This window comes from Piliocolobus tephrosceles, chromosome 1 (genome assembly GCF_002776525.5).
Source record: "Piliocolobus tephrosceles isolate RC106 chromosome 1, ASM277652v3, whole genome shotgun sequence".
NCBI lineage: Eukaryota > Metazoa > Chordata > Mammalia > Primates > Cercopithecidae > Piliocolobus > Piliocolobus tephrosceles.
Window position 1 is genome coordinate 10766870 of NC_045434.1, and position 19966 is coordinate 10786835.

The 19966-nt window shown below is 38.4% G+C and overlaps 1 protein-coding gene across 1 annotated transcript in view; it reads right to left on the minus strand.

Annotated features, from left to right (window-relative positions):
- RYR2 (ryanodine receptor 2) overlaps positions 1-19966 on the minus strand; it is a 557611-nt gene that overhangs the window by 32297 nt on the left and 505348 nt on the right. Inside the window, exons 89-97 of the mRNA XM_031934901.1 lie at positions 17351-17432; positions 14008-15305; positions 12664-12731; positions 10610-10757; positions 7448-7534; positions 6640-6858; positions 5029-5159; positions 3681-3723; positions 2378-2511 (exon numbers count right to left, since the gene is read on the minus strand). Coding sequence (XP_031790761.1) covers positions 2378-2511; positions 3681-3723; positions 5029-5159; positions 6640-6858; positions 7448-7534; positions 10610-10757; positions 12664-12731; positions 14008-15305; positions 17351-17432 — 2210 coding nt within the window. The remainder of the gene's footprint in view (positions 1-2377; positions 2512-3680; positions 3724-5028; positions 5160-6639; positions 6859-7447; positions 7535-10609; positions 10758-12663; positions 12732-14007; positions 15306-17350; positions 17433-19966) is intronic.

A 19966-nucleotide genomic window follows, 5' to 3' on the forward strand; every position in this document is an offset into this window, starting at 1 on the left:
CCAATATTCCAGCTCTAAGTAATTTATATGAAATAATGCATTATAAAATAATGGCAATATTATTTTCTAAAGGGTTTCTCTAGACTTAATGTTTTAGTCTGTATTGCCTTCTTTAATGATTTCTTTTAATTAGGCTAATCTTAAATTATAAATGCTAAGATAAGTAGGTGCAAATCAAAGGTGACTTTTTCGGATATTTTTTTCACTAAGGGTTAAGGCTCATTTAACTTAGTACAAGATTTAAAAAAAAAATTTATCCTTAAAGAAATAAAGTTATTTATCACAGGAGCCTTTAAAAAAAGTTCCACAAATATTTATAACAGGTTTCAATATAAGAATGTTTTTTCTTAAATTAAAAAAGGAAGAGTTGGGAGAAAAAAAAATGGAGTAATTTGCATGACAGCATAATTATTTTACATTAAAGCAATCTAAAACAAAATAACGGTTTATATCAGGATGTATGAATTTCCTATGGTGGTTTCTTATTTTATTTTAAAAATTATTCTTAAAGGTTATTTTCCATCTCTAGCATACTTTAGTGTGACAGTATACCATCAATTTCACACAGCAGCACACCCCACTCATTTCTCACCCATAAGTGGTAGCCATGCTGTTTGGGTGAGGCTGACCCCACCCCTGGGGCAGGGCCATGGCTGAGCTAAGCCAATCAGAACACGGTCTTCCTGGTCGCGGGGGTGGGAGGATGCCAAAGCTCCAGTCAAGGGTAAACTATAACCAGGAAGCTTAGTTTTGCTAGATGTTTTGAGACATGATCTCGTTTCCTCCCCAATGAGGACACAAATGCAGACTTTCTGACTGCTTGCAGCTATTCCACCCCTAGAAATGGAGCTGGCCACTTATTTAAAGATGCACATACCAAGCCTTATGTGTTTGATAAATAAATATATAAATCATCCTTGTATTTGAATATTCACATTAAGATAGGGTTCATATATAAATCGGATAATCTTTTAAAACCTGACCTTCCTAAATGCTTTAGTAAAGAGACATTATATGTAAATCTTTTTCCTAGTTGTACATTAGTTACCAGAACTTTATTCTTCTAATTTTATTCTCCATATGTAGAGTCACAAATGTGACCATAGAAAATGCATGACTCAGTAAAACTACTTAATTCGGCATTGCTTATTAAGGATCTGAAAATGTCTGTGGGATGCTCAGCCTCACTCACACCCTAGTTCTTGTTTCATATGATAAATATTTTTTATACTTTTCTAACATAAGGGACACGGGTCCTAAGGATTGCTCATCTGTGTTCAATTTTACATGCAGTGGCACAACCTTTAAATATACATTTGTTTTCCTAGAGTACTCAAGTAGTATTTTGGACCTTAATGCACATTTGCTGATCTAAGTTCTTTTCAACAAGAAGTTCAAAAACAAGTTCACCTTAACTTTAAAGACCCAAGTAGCGCTAATAAGTTTTCAGATAGATAAAAACAATATGACCAATGAGATAGGCCAACCAAACTATCTTTTTAATGCTAGGTAACAGATTATCTAAGAAAATAATACTGCTTCACAGAACCATAAACATGTTTTCAAAGTAACCATCACATCCCTAATCATGTTAAGAGAGAGAAAGTATTGTTTCTTCCAAAATCATTCAGTGACTATGACAAGCAATTACGTTTTTAAAAGCATGTTTTACTTTTATTCCAGAGATTCAGTTGATCAAATTCGCTAGATGTATGTATGTATATATCTCTACACTCACACTATGTGTGTGTGTGTGTGTGTGTGTGTGTGTGTGTGAGACATTTAAACTCAGATACATTCAACTCAACTGGTTTAAAAACATTATTCCACGAAAGCAGTATATAAAGAGTGTTTCATTTTGAAGTAAACTTTACAAGTAATAGTATGACAGGATATTATTTCTAACATACTAAGCCTTTTGCTATTCAAAAAAATACAATAATTATGATAAAGTAATATGAGTTCCTCTGAACATTGTAAATAAAAGGGCTACATAATTTTCTTATGTTTTGGAAAAGGGAACTAACATTTTTTCAAACAGGAATTACCAGAAATCAGCCATATATTGAGTTTTTGTGTGTGTTTTACTTAGATGTAAGGATCATTTAAAGACAGAGGAGGCAAATTAAGTCAAAAACATGAAGAGTCTTTCTTTTCTCTTGTAAATATTAAAAGGTACCTCCAAAATTAATAGAAAAAAATCCAGAGTTCCAAATACCAAGAAGTGTAAAAGTAGACTTTATATACGTTCCGTTCTCCTCCTCTTATCTATTCTTCTGACATTAAAGGAAAGGAAATCAATGCACAAGTTTAGAAATGTATTAATGTTTTCCCTTTTCAATCTAAGCCTGTAGGATAGAGCCCAAGTGACACTTACACAGCTGATAAGGAGCTGTCTTTCTTTGGTTTCTTCTTTTCTCTGGCGTCACTGAAGTCCAGAGCTGCCTTGTCCATGCCGAGTAATTCACTAATTCTGTCCCGGCCGTAGAACTCTCCGTACTTATCCATTACCTTGGGGTATGAGAAAAAGCATTTTGTTGGCTTCAACCATTAAATAACATCTATATGTGTGTATAAAACATCTAATCATTTTTAGACTTACTATATATTTGCCCTAACAATCACCTAAAATCTAGTTTATGGCTCATCTTCTGTGATCCCATGCTTAAGGTCTAAACAAATTCACAGCATTTTACATAATACCTGTCTGAGGACTAAGCTTTCTCTCTTATTCAAGAGAGGGAGACTTATCAAGGAAGGAAGAAGATGAGCTGAAATAAAAGCATAAGAAATGGAGGGAAATGGAATGAGAGTGACCTTTACTAAATTAATACTTTGTGTCAGAAATTATGCTTCATTCCATGTGACTGTCACAATATGTAGGTTTCATGTTATTGATACTCTGCAGATAAACTGTACCTTAGAAAACTTCGTGTAATGTGCCTAAGGTTGCTAAACTCAGCAAGAGATGGGGTCCAGGAAGCAACCAGGCCATGCCTGACTCCCCAGCCAATGAGCTTCTGCATAGACCTCTCCATGCTAACGGGGGCACATCACAGGGGTGGCATTCTTCCATGCTCTCGATTTCAACCCTTCAACTCTCTGACCACAATGCCCATCTTTCCACCCCACGCCCCTGAGTATCCTGACCCCGGCAATTCTTCAGTAACACCAGGACCTGCAACCTTGTCACCATCCTCAGCCTGCCACCACGCCCGGCCATTATGTGCTATTCTGGAAATTCGTATTTGGCCGGACGTGGTGGCTCACGCCTGTAATCCCAGCACTTTGGTAGATCAAGGCGGGTGGATCACCTGAGGTCAGGAGTCGGAGCCTGGCCAACATGGCAAAACCTCATCTCGACTAAAAATACAAAAATTAGCCAGGCGTGGTGGCGGGCGCCTGTAATCCCAGCCACTCGGGAGACTGAGGCAGGAGAATCGCTTGAACCCGGGAGGCGGAGGTTACACGGTTGCAGTGAGCCAAGGTTGCGCCACTGCACTCCAGCCTGGGCCAGAGACCAAGACTCCGCCTCACGAAAAAAAAAAAAAAAAAAAAAAATTGAGACATTAATAGGCAGATAAATTATACCTCGATATCTTATTCTACAGCTGAATCACACCAAATTAAAATCCGAACTGTGCTTTAAGAAAAATATAGAGGATTCCAAGTAGTATTACCTTTCTTTTAACAAATTTGTCCCAGTAGTTGTTGGGAAATGACCTAAGATATAGAAAAGCATAGAAGTAAATCATATTATTTTTAATGACAAATAATAACATATCATTTGGGATATATGGCATACTTAAAATAATATGTAAACATATATCCTGCCATCCATGTAAACTTACAATGAATTTGGTTAACATCACATGATTTCCTGCATCATAGGTATTTGAATATTATTTTAAATATTAATATGTAAATATATACAAAAACGTATAAGCGGATACTCTAATGGAGAAGAATATGAGAATATTTATTAGGTAGTATTGCTATTTATTTGTTTTTATCATATCAATACATAGACCTGTTTATCAATTGCCTTTAAAAATTAAAGTATCTGGAAACCTGTCATTGTTATTCCTATGAAGAAAAAAAATCTCCTTCCTACCAGTTATCCTCAAAGAAATTTCGAGCTTAGCACCAAAGCACAACTCTAGCACCTTAATTAATACATAAAGAGTTTACCTAAAGGGAATGACTTGTTTAGACTTAGTATTAATGATAGAATTGCTAAACAAAGCATTTAGCATTTAGAATAAACATGTATCATGTATAAATAAATCACCTCCATTTGACAACTCAGAACCCATTAGCAAATAACTTTTTAATAAGCAAAACTAATCACAATTTAGAAAAGATTTCACTCTTGCATAGTAAATATAAACTATTACAACTATTGCAGTACTAATTATTTTTACAGTGAAAAATTACACTTTCGTGATGGATTTATATTCAGAACAGCAGCTGGTAGTTTGGATCTTGATCTCACGGGGCTAAATGATCATTGGATAGAAAAAGCTTTTGTTTTTCTGTCTTACATTTTACACCATGTCCTAACATTTAGTTAGTTTCATGCTAGGCTGCTTGATGGTACTGAAAGTTGATAACTCAGGTATATTCAAGGTGTAAAATTCAATATGTTTTCCTTTAATGTTACAACTTTTTCCTTAATGAATAATTTTTGCTTCCTCTGCTTTTGGATGAGATAACCCTGCCTGCAGGTCATGCACTTCCTGTTACACACATCCCTGAACGCTGAGTAATGGATGTGAAGTTCCATCAGTGCTGTGGAAATGAACTCTAAGCCATTTTTGATTAAGGAATTCAGAACTCAGAGGGCAAAAATTGAGGACATCCATTAAGGAGGCTGATGGCGCTGAGTCTTTAGATTTTTCTTGACTGAATATATAACTGTTATTCACCTCTGCTAAACTTTTGACAAATCTGAAGGAACTCCAACCAAGTATTTTCATGTCTGGAAATTTGTGAGTGCAGAAATGTCTCATATAATTCTTTACTCACTGTGTGTTGATTACGAGTCTATCCCACTGGCCTTTAATATCATCTTCTGAAGGCTGTTCTGTAATATAAAGCCCATCAAATTCCAATTTCCGTGCTACTTCCTTTTCTCGCTTAAAAATAACCAATGGGACCTACACAGGAAAAATAAATATGTTAAAATTAGTTTAGATTTACTGGCATCTCTTGTGGTCACTATCTTTACAAAACAGCTTTTGGAAAGAAATATTTCCTGTGTACTTCCAGGAAGGTAAAAATTGAAAATGAATCGGCTATATTCAAGCAGGAAGAAGCATCTAGAAGGTTTTGGAAAAACAGTAGATAGAATAGATATTACATATATGCATGTTTTTAAACACATAGGGACTTATAGATAATTACACTAATGAAATCATTTTTAAACTTCAAAGATGAAAAGATGATTATGCAAAATCACTTTCTTTTTACATGTATCTCTCAACATAAATGAATGAAATAAAATTTAGCAATCGCAGCAGTGTTCCCAAATGCATGCTACTAAAGTGCAGTTTCATTTGAGAAACCTCTTTAATAATTTCATGCTCAGGATCACCACATACTAATTTGAGATACATTTTAATTTCAACATCAGCAAAAATCTTTGTCAGTTTGTCAAAATATCTCCAGAACATAATGATCCTCTTTTTATATGGACAGACTTTACACAAGGCACAGATAGCAGACAGACACAGATATTCTGGAAATAGCCAAGAATATGCACTCCCATAAAACAGAATAAACGGGAGGAAAGGAGTTCCTGAAGAACACTTTACATTCTAGTCTTTTGCTGAGCCCTGGTTTTTTCAAATGTCTTCTGCAAGATTTACAACCAGAGGCAGAGGATGGTGAAAGTGAAATAAAGGCATCACAGTGAAAAAGCGCCTTGCTAGGAAAAGATAAAGAGGTTTGCACAGGTAATGGGCAGCCTTGAGCACTCAGAGAGATTATCTTGGGTTCTATTCACCAAATTATATTGTTCCCTTGGCAGGCCTCTAGGGATAAAGCTGCATTATTTTCTGGGTGAAGTGTGACAAATCATGAGGCATTTCCGCCAAGAATAGCAATAGATACTTCCCTAATAACAAAACAATAAAATGACTCCTAGGATCGATACAATGTAATTCTGTAAGTCTTAATATACTGGAGTATTACTGTATTACCATGAGACATAGTAGGTGGGTAAGCGTACTTCTGTAGGGCCAAGTTATAGGCAAAATTCTCTATGTGAATAATTATCAGTCCATGAAAGAAAGCTACTTTAAGACAGCTGATGGCCATAGCCCCTTCCCAGGGCAGACTAGTCAATGTAGACATAAAATGGCCAGGCTCCAATGCCTCAGGCCAGGACAGCCCTGAAGGGGCATCCCAGCTTTGGAGACTGCACCTGCTGTGTCTACAGTAGCCCAGCTTTCCCCTCTCCCATCCTGCTTCCTCCATTTGCCCCAAGCACGTTGATTCATGGAGCATTCTGTCAGAAACTTTGTACACAACATTTCCAGTTCAGAATCTGCTTCCCCAGAAGTCCAGCCTGCAACACACACACACACACACACACACACACACACACAGAGGTACCTTGGTGCCTTACTATCTTACTTTCAAGCAGTAGTATCCAATGATGCAGAAGAAAGAAATGACCGTGTGGAGAATAGCTAAGATACGCAACGTGGGCTCCATGTAGCCGCTGCTCTCCTCCAGTACATAGTGAACTGCGATGATTCTATGGGAGCTGCTGTCCAGGCTGGTCACTTTGGCATTTTCACTTGAACTTCTAGTGGGGAGCTCCTTTCCTTCAACCACAGAAGAAGTGGAGACCTGATTCAAAGCATTTAAAGTAGAGTCAATTTGCTGCATCTAGGATATCATTGCAAGCAAAAGACAAAAGAAATATAGCCTTTTTAGCAAATAATTGAATGTGAGGTTACTGCATAACGAAAGGACTAATAGCAAAGGCTAAAAACGATAGCTTTTCAAAAACCAAAGGCAAGTAGTGAACATATTTTTAAAATTCATTCTTATTCAACCAAAAGTTCTGAGGATTCCAGTGCATGCAAGAAAAAAATTAGATGGCTAAGCTCTCTTCTTAATTATAAAAGAATGTAATATAATACAGGTATGCCACACCCAGACATAATCACAAGTAAGATATTCAGCAAAATTAACCTGGGAATACTGTGGGTAAGCCCTCTGCTAAATCAAATGCCCTTCAGTTGAGCCATTTCTCACTTCTCAGGAACAAATCTTGCCCTCCTAGATAACAGTGATATCAGTGCCTAGGTATCAGTATTTCATAATAGGTTTAGACGTGTTCACTAGCAGTAGTAGATATGTTCATCGTGAAATCTTTACATTCATTTCTATTTGTAGTTTTATACCAGTTATTAAAACAGAAAGATGTACGTACCTTATAAAAGAGCAAGATGAAATTGATAGCAAATGCGACAAATAAGGCTAACATTCTCATGTTGTAAAAGTTGCGAGCAAAATAGTTCTGAAGGTGAAAAACATTATGAGAAGGTCACTGAATCAAAAAACTTGAAATCTGCAATTTAAATAAAGCATTCATTCATTTACCCCAAACAACTGATTGCAAGCCTACTGTTTCAAGCACCATTCTTGGTGCTGCAGACCTAACAGCGAGAGAGAACATTTCTGCCACCATGGAGGAGATAAACAATAAAAAAGCATACCCATAATTTCAGAGAACGTTAAATACTAAGAAGAAAACTACATCAGGTTAGGAGCTTAGGGAATAGGGGTGCTATTTTAGATGATGCTGGTCTGGGAAGATTTATCTCAGGAGGTGAGCTTTGAACAGAGAGGCCTGAATACAGGAGGGGAGCAGGTTATGCAAACATTTGGTGAAAGAGTGTGTCAAAGACAGGAGCAACAAGGGCAGAGGCCCTGAGTTAGGAGTGATGTCGGTGTGTTTGAGAAATAGAAGGAAACACAGTGAGAAGAAGGGAGATTGGTGTGTGGGGGTGGCAGGGGGATATGATCAAACAGGTGAGCAGGGGCCAGGGTTTTGTAGGCTTCTGATAAAAGGTCGTCTTGTCTTTGACAGTGTGGTGGTTCAGTTTACAACCTCTGAGGCCTCACTGCCTGGATACGAAGCCTGCCTGCCTCCATTTCCTAGTGTGGGATATGGACAAATGACTTAATCTTTTCTGTAGCATCACTCTGCTCATCTGTATGCAAAGTGGGATAACAATAGACCTTAACTCTTAAGTGCGCTTTGCGGATGAAATGTTAATATAGGGAACATTTGTTATTAATATTATAATTATTATATCATTATAATAAATGTAATATTCTAGTATAATTATTATTTTAGTCTAGGTGGGATGGGAAGCTATTAGAGGAATTGAGGGGGGCTTGGTGCAGTTGGATCATGATTTGGAAGGACCACTCCAGCTACTATGTGGAAAACTGATAGTAGTAGAACAAGAGTGAAAGCAAGAGGACCAGTCAGAAAGTAAGTTATTACCAGATGTCAGGCAGAGGTGAGGTTCATGTGGTGGGCTGGACTTAATGGTACCTGTGGAGATGGCAAGAACTAGGCAGACTCGATGTATTTGGAACAACTGAGAAGAATTATCGTTGGGTTGTATTTAAGGTGAGAAAGAGGCTTCAGAGATGATAACCTCTGAATTTGGCAGCCTGAGCAACTAAGTGAACAGCTGGTACAATTTATTGGGCTGGGAAAACATAAAGCCTCAAGAAGTGGGTTTAAAGTAATAGGTTATGGTGGACATTAAGTACTTGTTTTAATATTAAGTGGGAGATGTCAATATAATGTAAGTAGATATGTCAGGGGATTTACCATAGTAAAGCTACATCCAAATGTAACACCTCAGAATGCTATCCCCCTCTGTGTACACACCCCATCTCTGTTCGTGTCATTTCCCCACACAGGATCCCATCTTTACTGTCAGAGCTTACTGGAACAAGGCTGTCCACCACATCCAGACTGGGTCAGTTTCACTGGTTCTCCTTGGAAGGAGGATCTGGGTCACAGAGGCTGAGTTAGCTAGCCTGAGCTCTCACTTAGGGGAAAAGGGGCCTTTGGTAGACGGATGTGGCCATGATTGGTCACGTGCATGCAAATCGGCGAGCCGAGAAAGATAGCAAAGAGATGCAGGAAAAGGGAGGAGCTGTGCAGAGACAACAGAACACGTGAACCCTGGCACAGTGAAAGCTGGAAGCAAAATCTCAACTACTTGGTTTACACAACTGTAGTTAAACACATTCTTCAGGAACCCACTGGGGTAGTGCGAAGCCCATTCAACCTTTAAACCATTTGTAATAGAACTATATCTGAAGCCATGGAAGCCAATATGGCATACCAAATTAATAATTATTCAGAGTTATCTAGGAAACATTTATGTTCCATGTACTCTGTATTATATAATATAGGGAAAATACAAGATGGTTTAGGAAAATATAGTTACAACTAAATTAAAATATACTTGCCTAAAATACATAATACATAAACATATTTAAAGATAAGCATTTAGAATATATAATTACTGAGGACAGTTCACTTTCCTTATAAGAGAAATTCTACAGTCCATTGAGTTTCTGGGTTGTCAAATTTTGATTTCTCAAGGGCTATAAAATACTAAATATGATTCTGCTGTTCAAATGGCTTTATTATGAGGGTTGTTCTTAATTTCTAGGTCTAACATCACTGGTCAGTACCTCTTGTAGGTGGATTCTACATGCTTATCTCCTATCCTTTTCCTCCTTTATAAAGATTAAAAAAATTTATAAAAATTATACATATGTGTCTATCTGTGTATAATTTTTATAAAGGAGGAAAAGGATAGGAGATAAGCATGTAGGAAAAGGATAGGAGACACCCATGTATGTGTATATATGTATGACATTACACACGCATGTTTATAAAAGGCCTTTCAAACAATATTTTTAAGAATTTTAAGATCAATATGAATAGACAGAGCTATACCTTTTTTCTTTGTTTTCCAAATATGAATGTGTGCTTTACTAATTAGGGGAACACCTCTGCAAAATGTACAGGACACTACATAAAGAACTGTAATCCCTCTTTCTAAAGAATACTTTTGAATAGACTTTCTTATTATCATTGGAAAGTGGCTCAATTAGCTAATATTTTTATACCTGGATTTTTAAGTAAAAGGGTGATGTTATAGAAATACTGACTAATCGAGTTCTGGAACATTAATTTGAATTACATGTGCCCCACAAGGCACATCTTGCTTTAAAATCTGTTGCAGGTCCTCAGAATATTCTTATTCACCTGTCCTGGTGTCTTTGTGGGCAGACACTGGGAGTACTGTGGGCAGGAACCAAATGAAAGGGCTTCAGGGAGTGTGAACATGAGTAGAGGTCATGGGCTTGACAGTAGGGAACTGTGGGCCAGATACATTCACTATAAAAGATAAACACACTACAATGGGCAAATCAAACATGTGCTGGGCTAACCTGGTTCCCACTCAGGGAGAAGTCAGCAAATATTTGCTGAGCCTAAATTATTATGGTATTGTACTATATCAGTAACAATATTCATTCTAAAACATCTTACTAGAAGTTTCTGTTGATATGCTATGATTTTCTTCCAGAACGCTGACTCGGGCACTTCTGGTTCTCCATATCTGTGTGTGTGAAGCTGCCTCAACTTTTGTTTGCCCTTGTCTTCCTTGGCTTTCTCTTCTTTTTCTCCATCTTCTCCCCTATGAAAACAGATGAACAAAACCTAAGCTCCACAGAAACTAAAGAACTAAACGGGTGTTGTGGAAAATTACCCAAGTGAACAAATATTTTAGACCATTGTATCACTTCTGAAAACTAATTTATTTTCCGGTGAATGATAATATTCTGAATTTTAGAATCAGGCGTAATATTCCTGTTGATCACAGATTCTATGAAGCTGAAATATAGAGGACATTTTATAGGCTTGACTTTATACATAGCAGATTTCTTCCAATTCTGCAATAAAACATTAAAAAAAAAAAAAAAAAAAACAATGAAGACTAACTTTGCTGTGACTGTCCAACATACCCTATTTTTAAATTATAATTTCAAATTTCTTTTTGAGGAGTCTTGCTCTGTCACCCTGGCTGGAATGCAGGGGCACCATCTCAGCTCACTGCAACCTCTACCTCCTGGGTTCAAGTCATTCTCCTGCCTCAGCCTTCCAAGTAGCTGGGATTATAGGGATGTGCCACCATGCCCGGCTAACTTTTATATTTTTAGTAGAAGACCAGGTTTCACCATGTTGGCCAGGCTGGTCACCATGAACTCGTGATCTCATAATCCACCCGCCTCGGCCTCCCGAAGTGCTGGGATTACAGGTGTGAGCCACTGCACCCAGCCTATAATTTTAAGGCATAATTTTTAACATTTGCCATTAAGATTTAAAATCAGAAGCCTACACACTTAATTGTTCACATGTATAAAGTGTATCATTATACTCATACTTATATTAATATATTAATTGTAATTAATTTTATTAAATAAATTAAGTGAATTATAGTAATGTTATATTAATTCCAGACAATAATGGAATTAGAAGAATTGACATTTGATATCCTTTGGGTACAAAATATCAGTCCTTCATTAAATTAAAGTGAAGTCATATATATTAATACATAAACTAGAAATATTAATATATAAGCTATACTTAACTCATATGAGGTGGATATTAAAGAATTGCCATTGAAATGCCTGTCTTGCTGTTATTTGTTATATGTCTACTTTTTATGTGGCCATTTTTACAGCAGATCCAATAGTGTAAGGTCTACGACAATGCATAGTGCTGACTACAAAGAACATACGATGAAAACAGACCAAAGAAAATAACAGAGGAGAAAATTTCAACGCTATGGGAGAATAGCGGCGCTACAGGCACCTAAAAGCTTCCTTTCTTCCCCCAACTTTTCAAATGTGCGTATAAAATTCTATAAACGTGGAGAAAGATGCAGGCTTCGATTATTCACAGAAACCTGATGTTATGAGGGAGTTAGGCATTTTCATCGCCTCACATCCAGCTCTTTTTTATTGCTGCATTGATACCAGGAGCATTGGTGAAAATGAAGGTTCCCAGGCCCCACACCAGACCTGCTGAGGCAGGATCTCTGCCTTGGGGCCCAGGAATGTTAGTTTTAACCAACTCTCCTGGTGAGTTTTATGCATGTGGCCCTGGGTCTACGGTTTAAGGAGCATCACTCCACAGGATTCTATGAAGGTGCATTTGGAATGTTTGTTTCCTCCCTCCTTGCAAAGGACAGAAATACATGAGTGATTTTTAAAGACAGAATTGTGGCCCTGAGTATTCTTACAAACAGCATTCCATGGAATCACTGGAGTCTTTCCTGCTGACAGGGAATCACATAAATGGAGGTCCACATGGAATGAAAGGAAAAGACTAGAATGGCAGCCCTGGGGGCGTCTACAGTGATCACTGCCCAGGGCCTGAGGTCCTCGCTATCAGAACCTCTCCATGGAGATGGCAGAATTAGTTCTGTGGCTCCTTGGCAATATGAGATTCTCCCTTGCAGCTCCCAAGGACAGAGTACAAGAAAAAGAGATGTAATGACAAACTGAAATGAAGGAAAAGTATATGCAAACTATACATACTCGGCTTTTTCAGGTTCAGATTTGGTTTCTTCTTTTTCTTCCTTTTCTTCTTCTTTTGCCTTTTGTTCCTTGAATGAGTCAATGGGGAAAAGAAAACCAGGATTACCCATCACCTTTGAATGAATTTAGGGAGCCATGTGACCATGTGTCAAACCATAACCTATAGAAGATACCCTCTTGTTTACACCACGATAAAAGTGCCACGCGTTTTTCATTTTACTGGGTCAAACATCTCCCACTTCTTCTGCACACTGACCTACTGCACCAGCAGTAGGGATAAACTTTCTGGGACTCCTTTTTACTCTCTTTTCTCATTTCAGAAATACCCTTCTTTATCTTAAGCACCTACTAAAATCTTACTCATCCTTCGAGGCCAATTTAAGTCCTACCTCTTCATTCCTATCTAACTACTTTAAACCATACTGGCATTGCCATTCTCTCAAGATAAGCAACCCCTACTGCCCTGCCTATACTATTTAACAGTTAATCCTTTTCTCATTTCTTCATGTGTGTTAGTTTTATCTTTGGAATAAACTTTTTAAGGTAATTTGAAGGCACTGATCCCATCTTTATATTTTTAGTAGAAGACCAGGAATCACCATGTTGGCCAGGCTGGTCACCATGAACTCCTGATCTCGTGATCCACCTGCCTCGGCCTCCCGAAGTGCTGGGATTACAGGTGTGAACCACTGCACCCAGCCTATAATTTTAAGGCACAATTTTTAACATTTGCCATGAAGATTTAAAATCAGAAGCCTACACACTTAATTGTTCACATGTATAAAAAGTGTATCATTATACTCATACTTTGACATATATTAATTGTAATTAATTTTATTAAATAAAATATATTAATAAAATATATTTGAATTCCTTATGATACCCAGTGGTGTCAGACACTGGTAAATATGCCATATTTATGGATGGAATGATGGCTCTATGGACTAATGACTACAAAGAACATACAGTGAAAACAGGCCAAAGAGAATCACAGAACAGAGGAGAAAATTTCAGTGCTCTGTGAGGATAATGCCACTACAGGCATCGAAAAGTTTTTTTTTTCCCAACTTTTTGAAATGTGCATATAAAAGTATATAAAAGTGGAGAAAGATGTAGGCTCTAGTTAGGGTGGGTACTGAAGCTTACACCTTAATAATTTAAGATAATGTAATAATTCATAAGGACTCAACACTAACTTTGTCTACCGAAAAGCATTTCTCTTTGGAAATTCAAGTCACGTAGGTAACACCGTTCTGGCAGTAGCATGGAACCTGGTCTAATGATCATCTATTATACCCCCCTGAAGTCCAGGGAGAATGCTGCTGTGACTTAGAGATAAATTACCTGAAATTTTTCTTGCACCTCAGGCATGGGGACTGGGTTGCTCATGAGGTCACTGAGCCCAGCATTTGGATTATGAGGGATTAGTTTGTACTGTCCTCCTTCTCTCTTCAGATCCAGGCCAAAGATGTCCGAAAGAAGGTCACTTTCTTCTGTCAGCTCCTTTAAGTCGGTCAGATCCTCAGAGGGCAGGGCGGCTTCCAGGGGTTTCCTCTCTCCCTCCTCCCCGTCTCCTCTAACCTCATCCTGAGTGGGGTCTGGCATGTTGGCTAAGAGTTCTGCAACTTTGATCTTTTTAGCACCTTCCACGAGGCTTCCCCCAAGTAGCAGGCTGCAAATGATGCGGAAAAAGCCTCTGAAAACGCTGGCCACGAAGTGCAAGAGGGTCATAAAAATACTCCAGTAGGATGAAAAGAAGGCCGTGACCATGTCCTTCACGGTCATCTTTTTGACTTTTTTCATCTGCTTCTTCAGGCTCTTCAGACTGAGCATGCGCATAAGGGTCAAGATATTGTACCTGAGCGCAAACAGGGCTGACTTGACCGTCAGAATGGAGAAGAAAGCCATTCTCGGGCCCTGCTCCTCCGGCCTCTCCTTCTCACTTTCTTCCTTATTCGCTGACCTCTCGTTCAAATCCGACTCTGAGATCTGAGCCGCCAGCTGCATTTCGAAGATGGTGTCCTCGCAGAAGTTCACAAAGAGTTCCATCTTCTCTTTTTCTCCTCCTTCATTGACCACATCAAATATGAACTGTCGTTTGGACTCCTTGACCTGGGGCTTCTCCCACTGGGTTCGGCTAGACTCACTGATTTCAAAATAGACTCTCTCGATGCGTTTGGCGCTTCCCATGATTTCGATGCGGCCCAGAAAGGGCTGGAAATAATTCAGGACACTCTCTGCTAATTCTAGGAAAGTCTGAAGTCGGGTATCGTTGGGCATGTGCTCAGAGAGGTTTGTCAGAAGGACGGCGACATTGAAGCCGATGTCCTTTGCAGGTTCGTGGAAGCGTTTGACGAACTCCTCATAGTCAAGGGTTTCATTCTCATCCGTCTCCGCACAAGACAAAAGAAACTCCGTTTCTGACTGCGTGTAGTGCTTATGACTCTCCATCGCCTTGTGGAAGTCCCTCTTGGAAATGACTCCCTTGCCATCGGGGTCATATTCTTTAAAAGTATCAGACGACGTCAAATCTTTCAGTTTTAAGAACATGTCAAAAAATTTGAGAATCATCTCCACATTGTTGGAAGATTCCACAAGCATATCCACCATCTGTTTGCCAATCGTTCCGTTAACAACATTACCTGGTGGTAAAGCAATTGCATTTGTTTACAAGAAACTGTAACAAAATCAATGATTATAGAGAAAATAACAATATAGATCTTTAATAACATCTAAATCAAGGATATGTCCTGGTTTATCTCTCACTCTATAAAAAGATAATTATAGTTTGAAAAGTGATTATACAAACATGCATAACGCTATTTACAAAGTAATTAGACTGACACACATAAAATATTTCAACAGAAGTTGACTTTTTTCCCCTCCAATTAATCAAAGAAGCAACATGTTTTAGATAAAGAAAATGAACCAAAGAGCCAGAAACTAAAATCAAGTTTCATATTAATAATAAAAATAAATATTTGCTCAGCCCTTTAGAGTTGAAAAGTCACTATCATAGACAATATCTGATTTAACGTTCATATGTAAGGCAGGTACTTTTTGTTAACCCTAATTTTACCGATGAGGAAATTGAAGTTCAACAAGACTAAATTAAAATGGGCCCACTGTGACTTAATTATTAAAGGTTAGTGCCAGGTCTTCAGACCAGATGCTGAGAGCAAACTGTACGCTTTTTCTGATTGATAATGGAACGCACCTTTCTACATTTCTTCATGATTTGTGTTGTATAGTTAGAAAATGGCAGATTCCCGAACTACAGGATTACAGAGTGCTTTTACTCATTGAACAGAATGTGCTATATAACACAAAGACAGGCAGGAGAAGAAAGGTCGCTGGTCAGAGGTCCACAGAGTCGATCTGGGAAGCAGTAAGCGCCGTGGTGTTAAGAGTGTGCCATCTGGAGCTCCGTTGTTGGGTTTGAATCCAGGTTTGATGTGCTCAGCAATGTGGGCAGATTTCTTAGCCTCTGTGGACCTCAGTTTCCTCATTTGCAAACTTGAGATAATAATACCATCGAACTCATAAACTTGTTACTAGGATTAAATAAGTACTTACTCCCGTACCTGGCACATTATGAAGTTGGGTTTAAGTCACTGCCGTGGTTGCTGCTGCTGCGGTTATTATTGCTGCTGTGAGTATTTAACCCAAAATTTGAATTGGGGCCATGCATGGAAAAATGGATCCTGTGCTTAAAGGGTATAAAGTGGCTACTGTTGCTGCCAACTAAGGGTTTAAGCAAATGCTGCCACTTCAAAGTCCTAGCATGAGGCATGACAACTGCCTCAGTTAACTAAAGTGGAGTTATGCCATGTGTGGCAGACTCGGAGAGAAAATAGGAAGAAGTTAAGAAAAAGTGATAGGCACCGTAATACCAAACATTTTTCAGTTGTTTTGGTTGTATTTATAGGATTCCACTGAATTCTCACATCAATCTATCATTTCTATTTTGCAGAAGAGGAAGCTGAAAAAAGGGAAATGCAGCTTGTCCAAGGGTCATACCGCCCAGAGGTAAGGAAGTCAGGATTTAAACTCTGGCGGTGGATTTGGAGCCCAAGCTCTTAACCACTACATTCCTGCCTGCTACAGAAAAAAAAAAAAGAGAGAGAAAATTAAAACTGAGGCTGTGGTGGGGAGAACAAGACTACGACTGCCAGCATCCTTGGGGGACAGAGGCTTTCCCCGCAGTGCCACGGCTTTAAGAACCCAAAGGAGTGACTCTCTGGTCTTTTCAAAGCAGCAGCTTACCCAGTTGGACATTATCCCAATGTCCGAAATCCCCACTGGTTATGGAAGCAGCTTACACCGCTGGAGGTTATCCCATGTGGATTTCAGATGTCTGAAACCCCCACCGCTTAGGGACAAACACACTAACAAAATATTCTTTATAGACCGTCTGGAGAGCTTCCTTTTTAGGCTATCACTATGAAATGAAAAGTGTTGTTATAAAGTACCGTTTTCATTCTGGAGATATGTAAACTGAGATATGCAGGATCTCCCTTTTAAAAAAACTATTATGAGAAAAAGAATAATAAGCCAGCAATAAATCCAAGACATCTATCATATCTTAGTGTTATTTTATTCTATGCTACACTCTGATTCCATAAGCAAGCCCATGCTGATCCTTAAAATATTAAAGGGAATTTAAAAGTATATAAATCAAAACTACCTTCTAGCATGGACAGCAACATGACCACCATATCCTTCTGTAGATCCATTAATTCTTTCAAAAGCTCAATTTGACTGGAATCCTGAAAATATTAACATTGCATTTGAGATAATACAAGAAAACTGTGTAGCAAGAACACCATAATTACTCCCACAGAAAGATACTGCTCTGGCAATAAATAGTAAGCACTTGAAGCATTACGGAACTAAAGGAGGGTCAAATATTAAAAACAGTTATACTTCACAATTAAGAAGTATTACTGATTTCAGCTAATGTTCTTTCTTTAAAGTATTTGTAGGCTAGGAACAGTGGCTCACGCCTGTAATCCCAGCACTTTGGGAGGCCGAGGTGCATCGATCACCTGAACTTAGGAGTTTGTGATCAACCTGGGCAACATGGCAAAACTCCGTCTCTACTAAAAATACAGAAAGTTAGCTAAGCATGGTAGTGCACACTTGTAATCTCAGCTACTCAGGAGGCTGAGGCATGAGAATTGCTTGAGCCTGGGAGGCGGAGGTTGCAGTGAGCAGAGATCACGCCACTGCACTCCAGCCCAGGTGACAGAGCAAGACTGCATCTCAGAAAAAAGAAAGTATTTGTATGGACAATGAACTTATCCAGCAATAATATGAAAGAACCATAACAGTGGTATATTCTCCAATGCCAAGCAAGACTCAAGAGCATCTGCACATTTGACATCTATCTTTTATTTGAAAAGCCCGCATTTTTTTCTTCTAACTTCTTCTAGGTGCTATTATGTAAAAATCAACTTCACATAGAAAAATATAGGCAGAAATATAAGCACCATAGAAGATAAACTTATAAATTTATTTGTTAGATAAACAACCAAAAATCTACACAGGTATTACCTATTAGTACAACATTGTACTAATATTGTACAATGTATCTTATTTACCAATTTGATTAAGCTTTCCAATATTACTCTGGTTAAAATTTTGTTTTTGCTTTTGATTTTTTAGCATAAAGAAACATTCTTTTTCAAAGACATACTGTGTCTAAACATCAGTATGCTTAGCTACAGTCCCTGGAAATATGGATCATACTTACATCTGCATAACTTTACATCTCATCTATTTTTTAAACTATTCTTTAAAAAACTTGTACAAGGCATTTTATTCAGATTTTGGTACATATGAAGCTAAATTCCTACCGTGTTGCGAGGATGAGACATTTTCTTTCTAAATAGCTGTTACGGAAACTATAAACCATGAACAGGTGCTAGGTAGCACCAAATGTCAATACCCTGATGGAAAAACATCAGGATGAGAACTCTCTTGTGAGGGTCTACATTTGGTTCATGTCGGTCACCTCTACTTACCAAAATATCCCTAGTGATTAAATGAAAGACTGGAATTTCCCTATTGGGCTCAAGTCACCAATAACTCCATATTGACATTCTCTCCTTCACCAAACTCTAGCCAGGTACCTCTGAGCCCTCTTCTCAACTTGGCCTCAACTTTGGTCTATAAAGACTTGAACAAACACTAATACAGTTTCTAACTGTTCAAGACTGCATCTCTAGGATGAGCCCAGCCCTCCACTAAACTACCTGCCTGGCAAAACGCGAGGTTGATAAAAAGTCGACTGTTCTAGACAACATCTAAGGATAAGGACTCTGGAGAAGGACAGAATCCTAACTTTGACAATTGCCAGTTAGCAGATATAGCTGGTCTAATCACATTTACACCAATGAACCTGTTGTAACTTTTCACTCCTGTGACTCTACTGAGCCCCTGTTCGCCCCTTCTCTAATCTTCATTTTCCCATTAATATTCCCAGTCACCTCTGCACAAATCAAATCGGGTTCAGTTTATGCTGAACTCTTTTTCCTTGTTGCAATAGCACTACTGATTAAAATCCGTCCTTATTTGCTTAACTAGTATCCAGCTTTGTTTATCTTTAACATTAAGATGTATCCTTACCACTTTTACTAGCATCCAGCCTTGTTGATCTTTGACAATACATCCTGCATACTGTCATATGCAGGCCTGAGGGGCAGGTTCTTCACTTTACTGCAGAGAAACAAGGCCTCAGGGAAGAGACCTGGCCCACATGGGTGGAACAAGTCACGACAGCTCAGGAATTAGAATGGCAGCATTCTGTCTTTTAGTCTGACATTCTTTCTTCTACCTGACCACCTGGCAAATGCCCACACTCTGAAGGTCTCAGATTATACCATCAAAATTCACTGCATTGAAGAGACACATTCACAACAACTTTTCTATTTGTGTATCTCTTTGTTTCAAACGAAACAAATACAGCAGTGAGAAAACAAGCTGATATTTTTCAATAGGTTCTCTCAAGTTAACATTAAAACATGGTGGAAAATCTGTTTATTCTTCAATTGCTTATCCGTATAATAGCTACTTTTTCTCTTTGTCACAAAATTAATACACTGGTTATGGGTAAACATCACCCTACTGAGAACATCTGCTTGTTTAAGACTCTATAACACCCATCAATTCATCATTTATATCATGTATAACTCCCCAATGCAATCCCTCCCCCCTCCCCCTCCCCATGATAGGCCCCAGTGTGTGATGTGCTGACGAGTTGATGGGTGCAGCACACCAACATGGCACAAGTATACATATG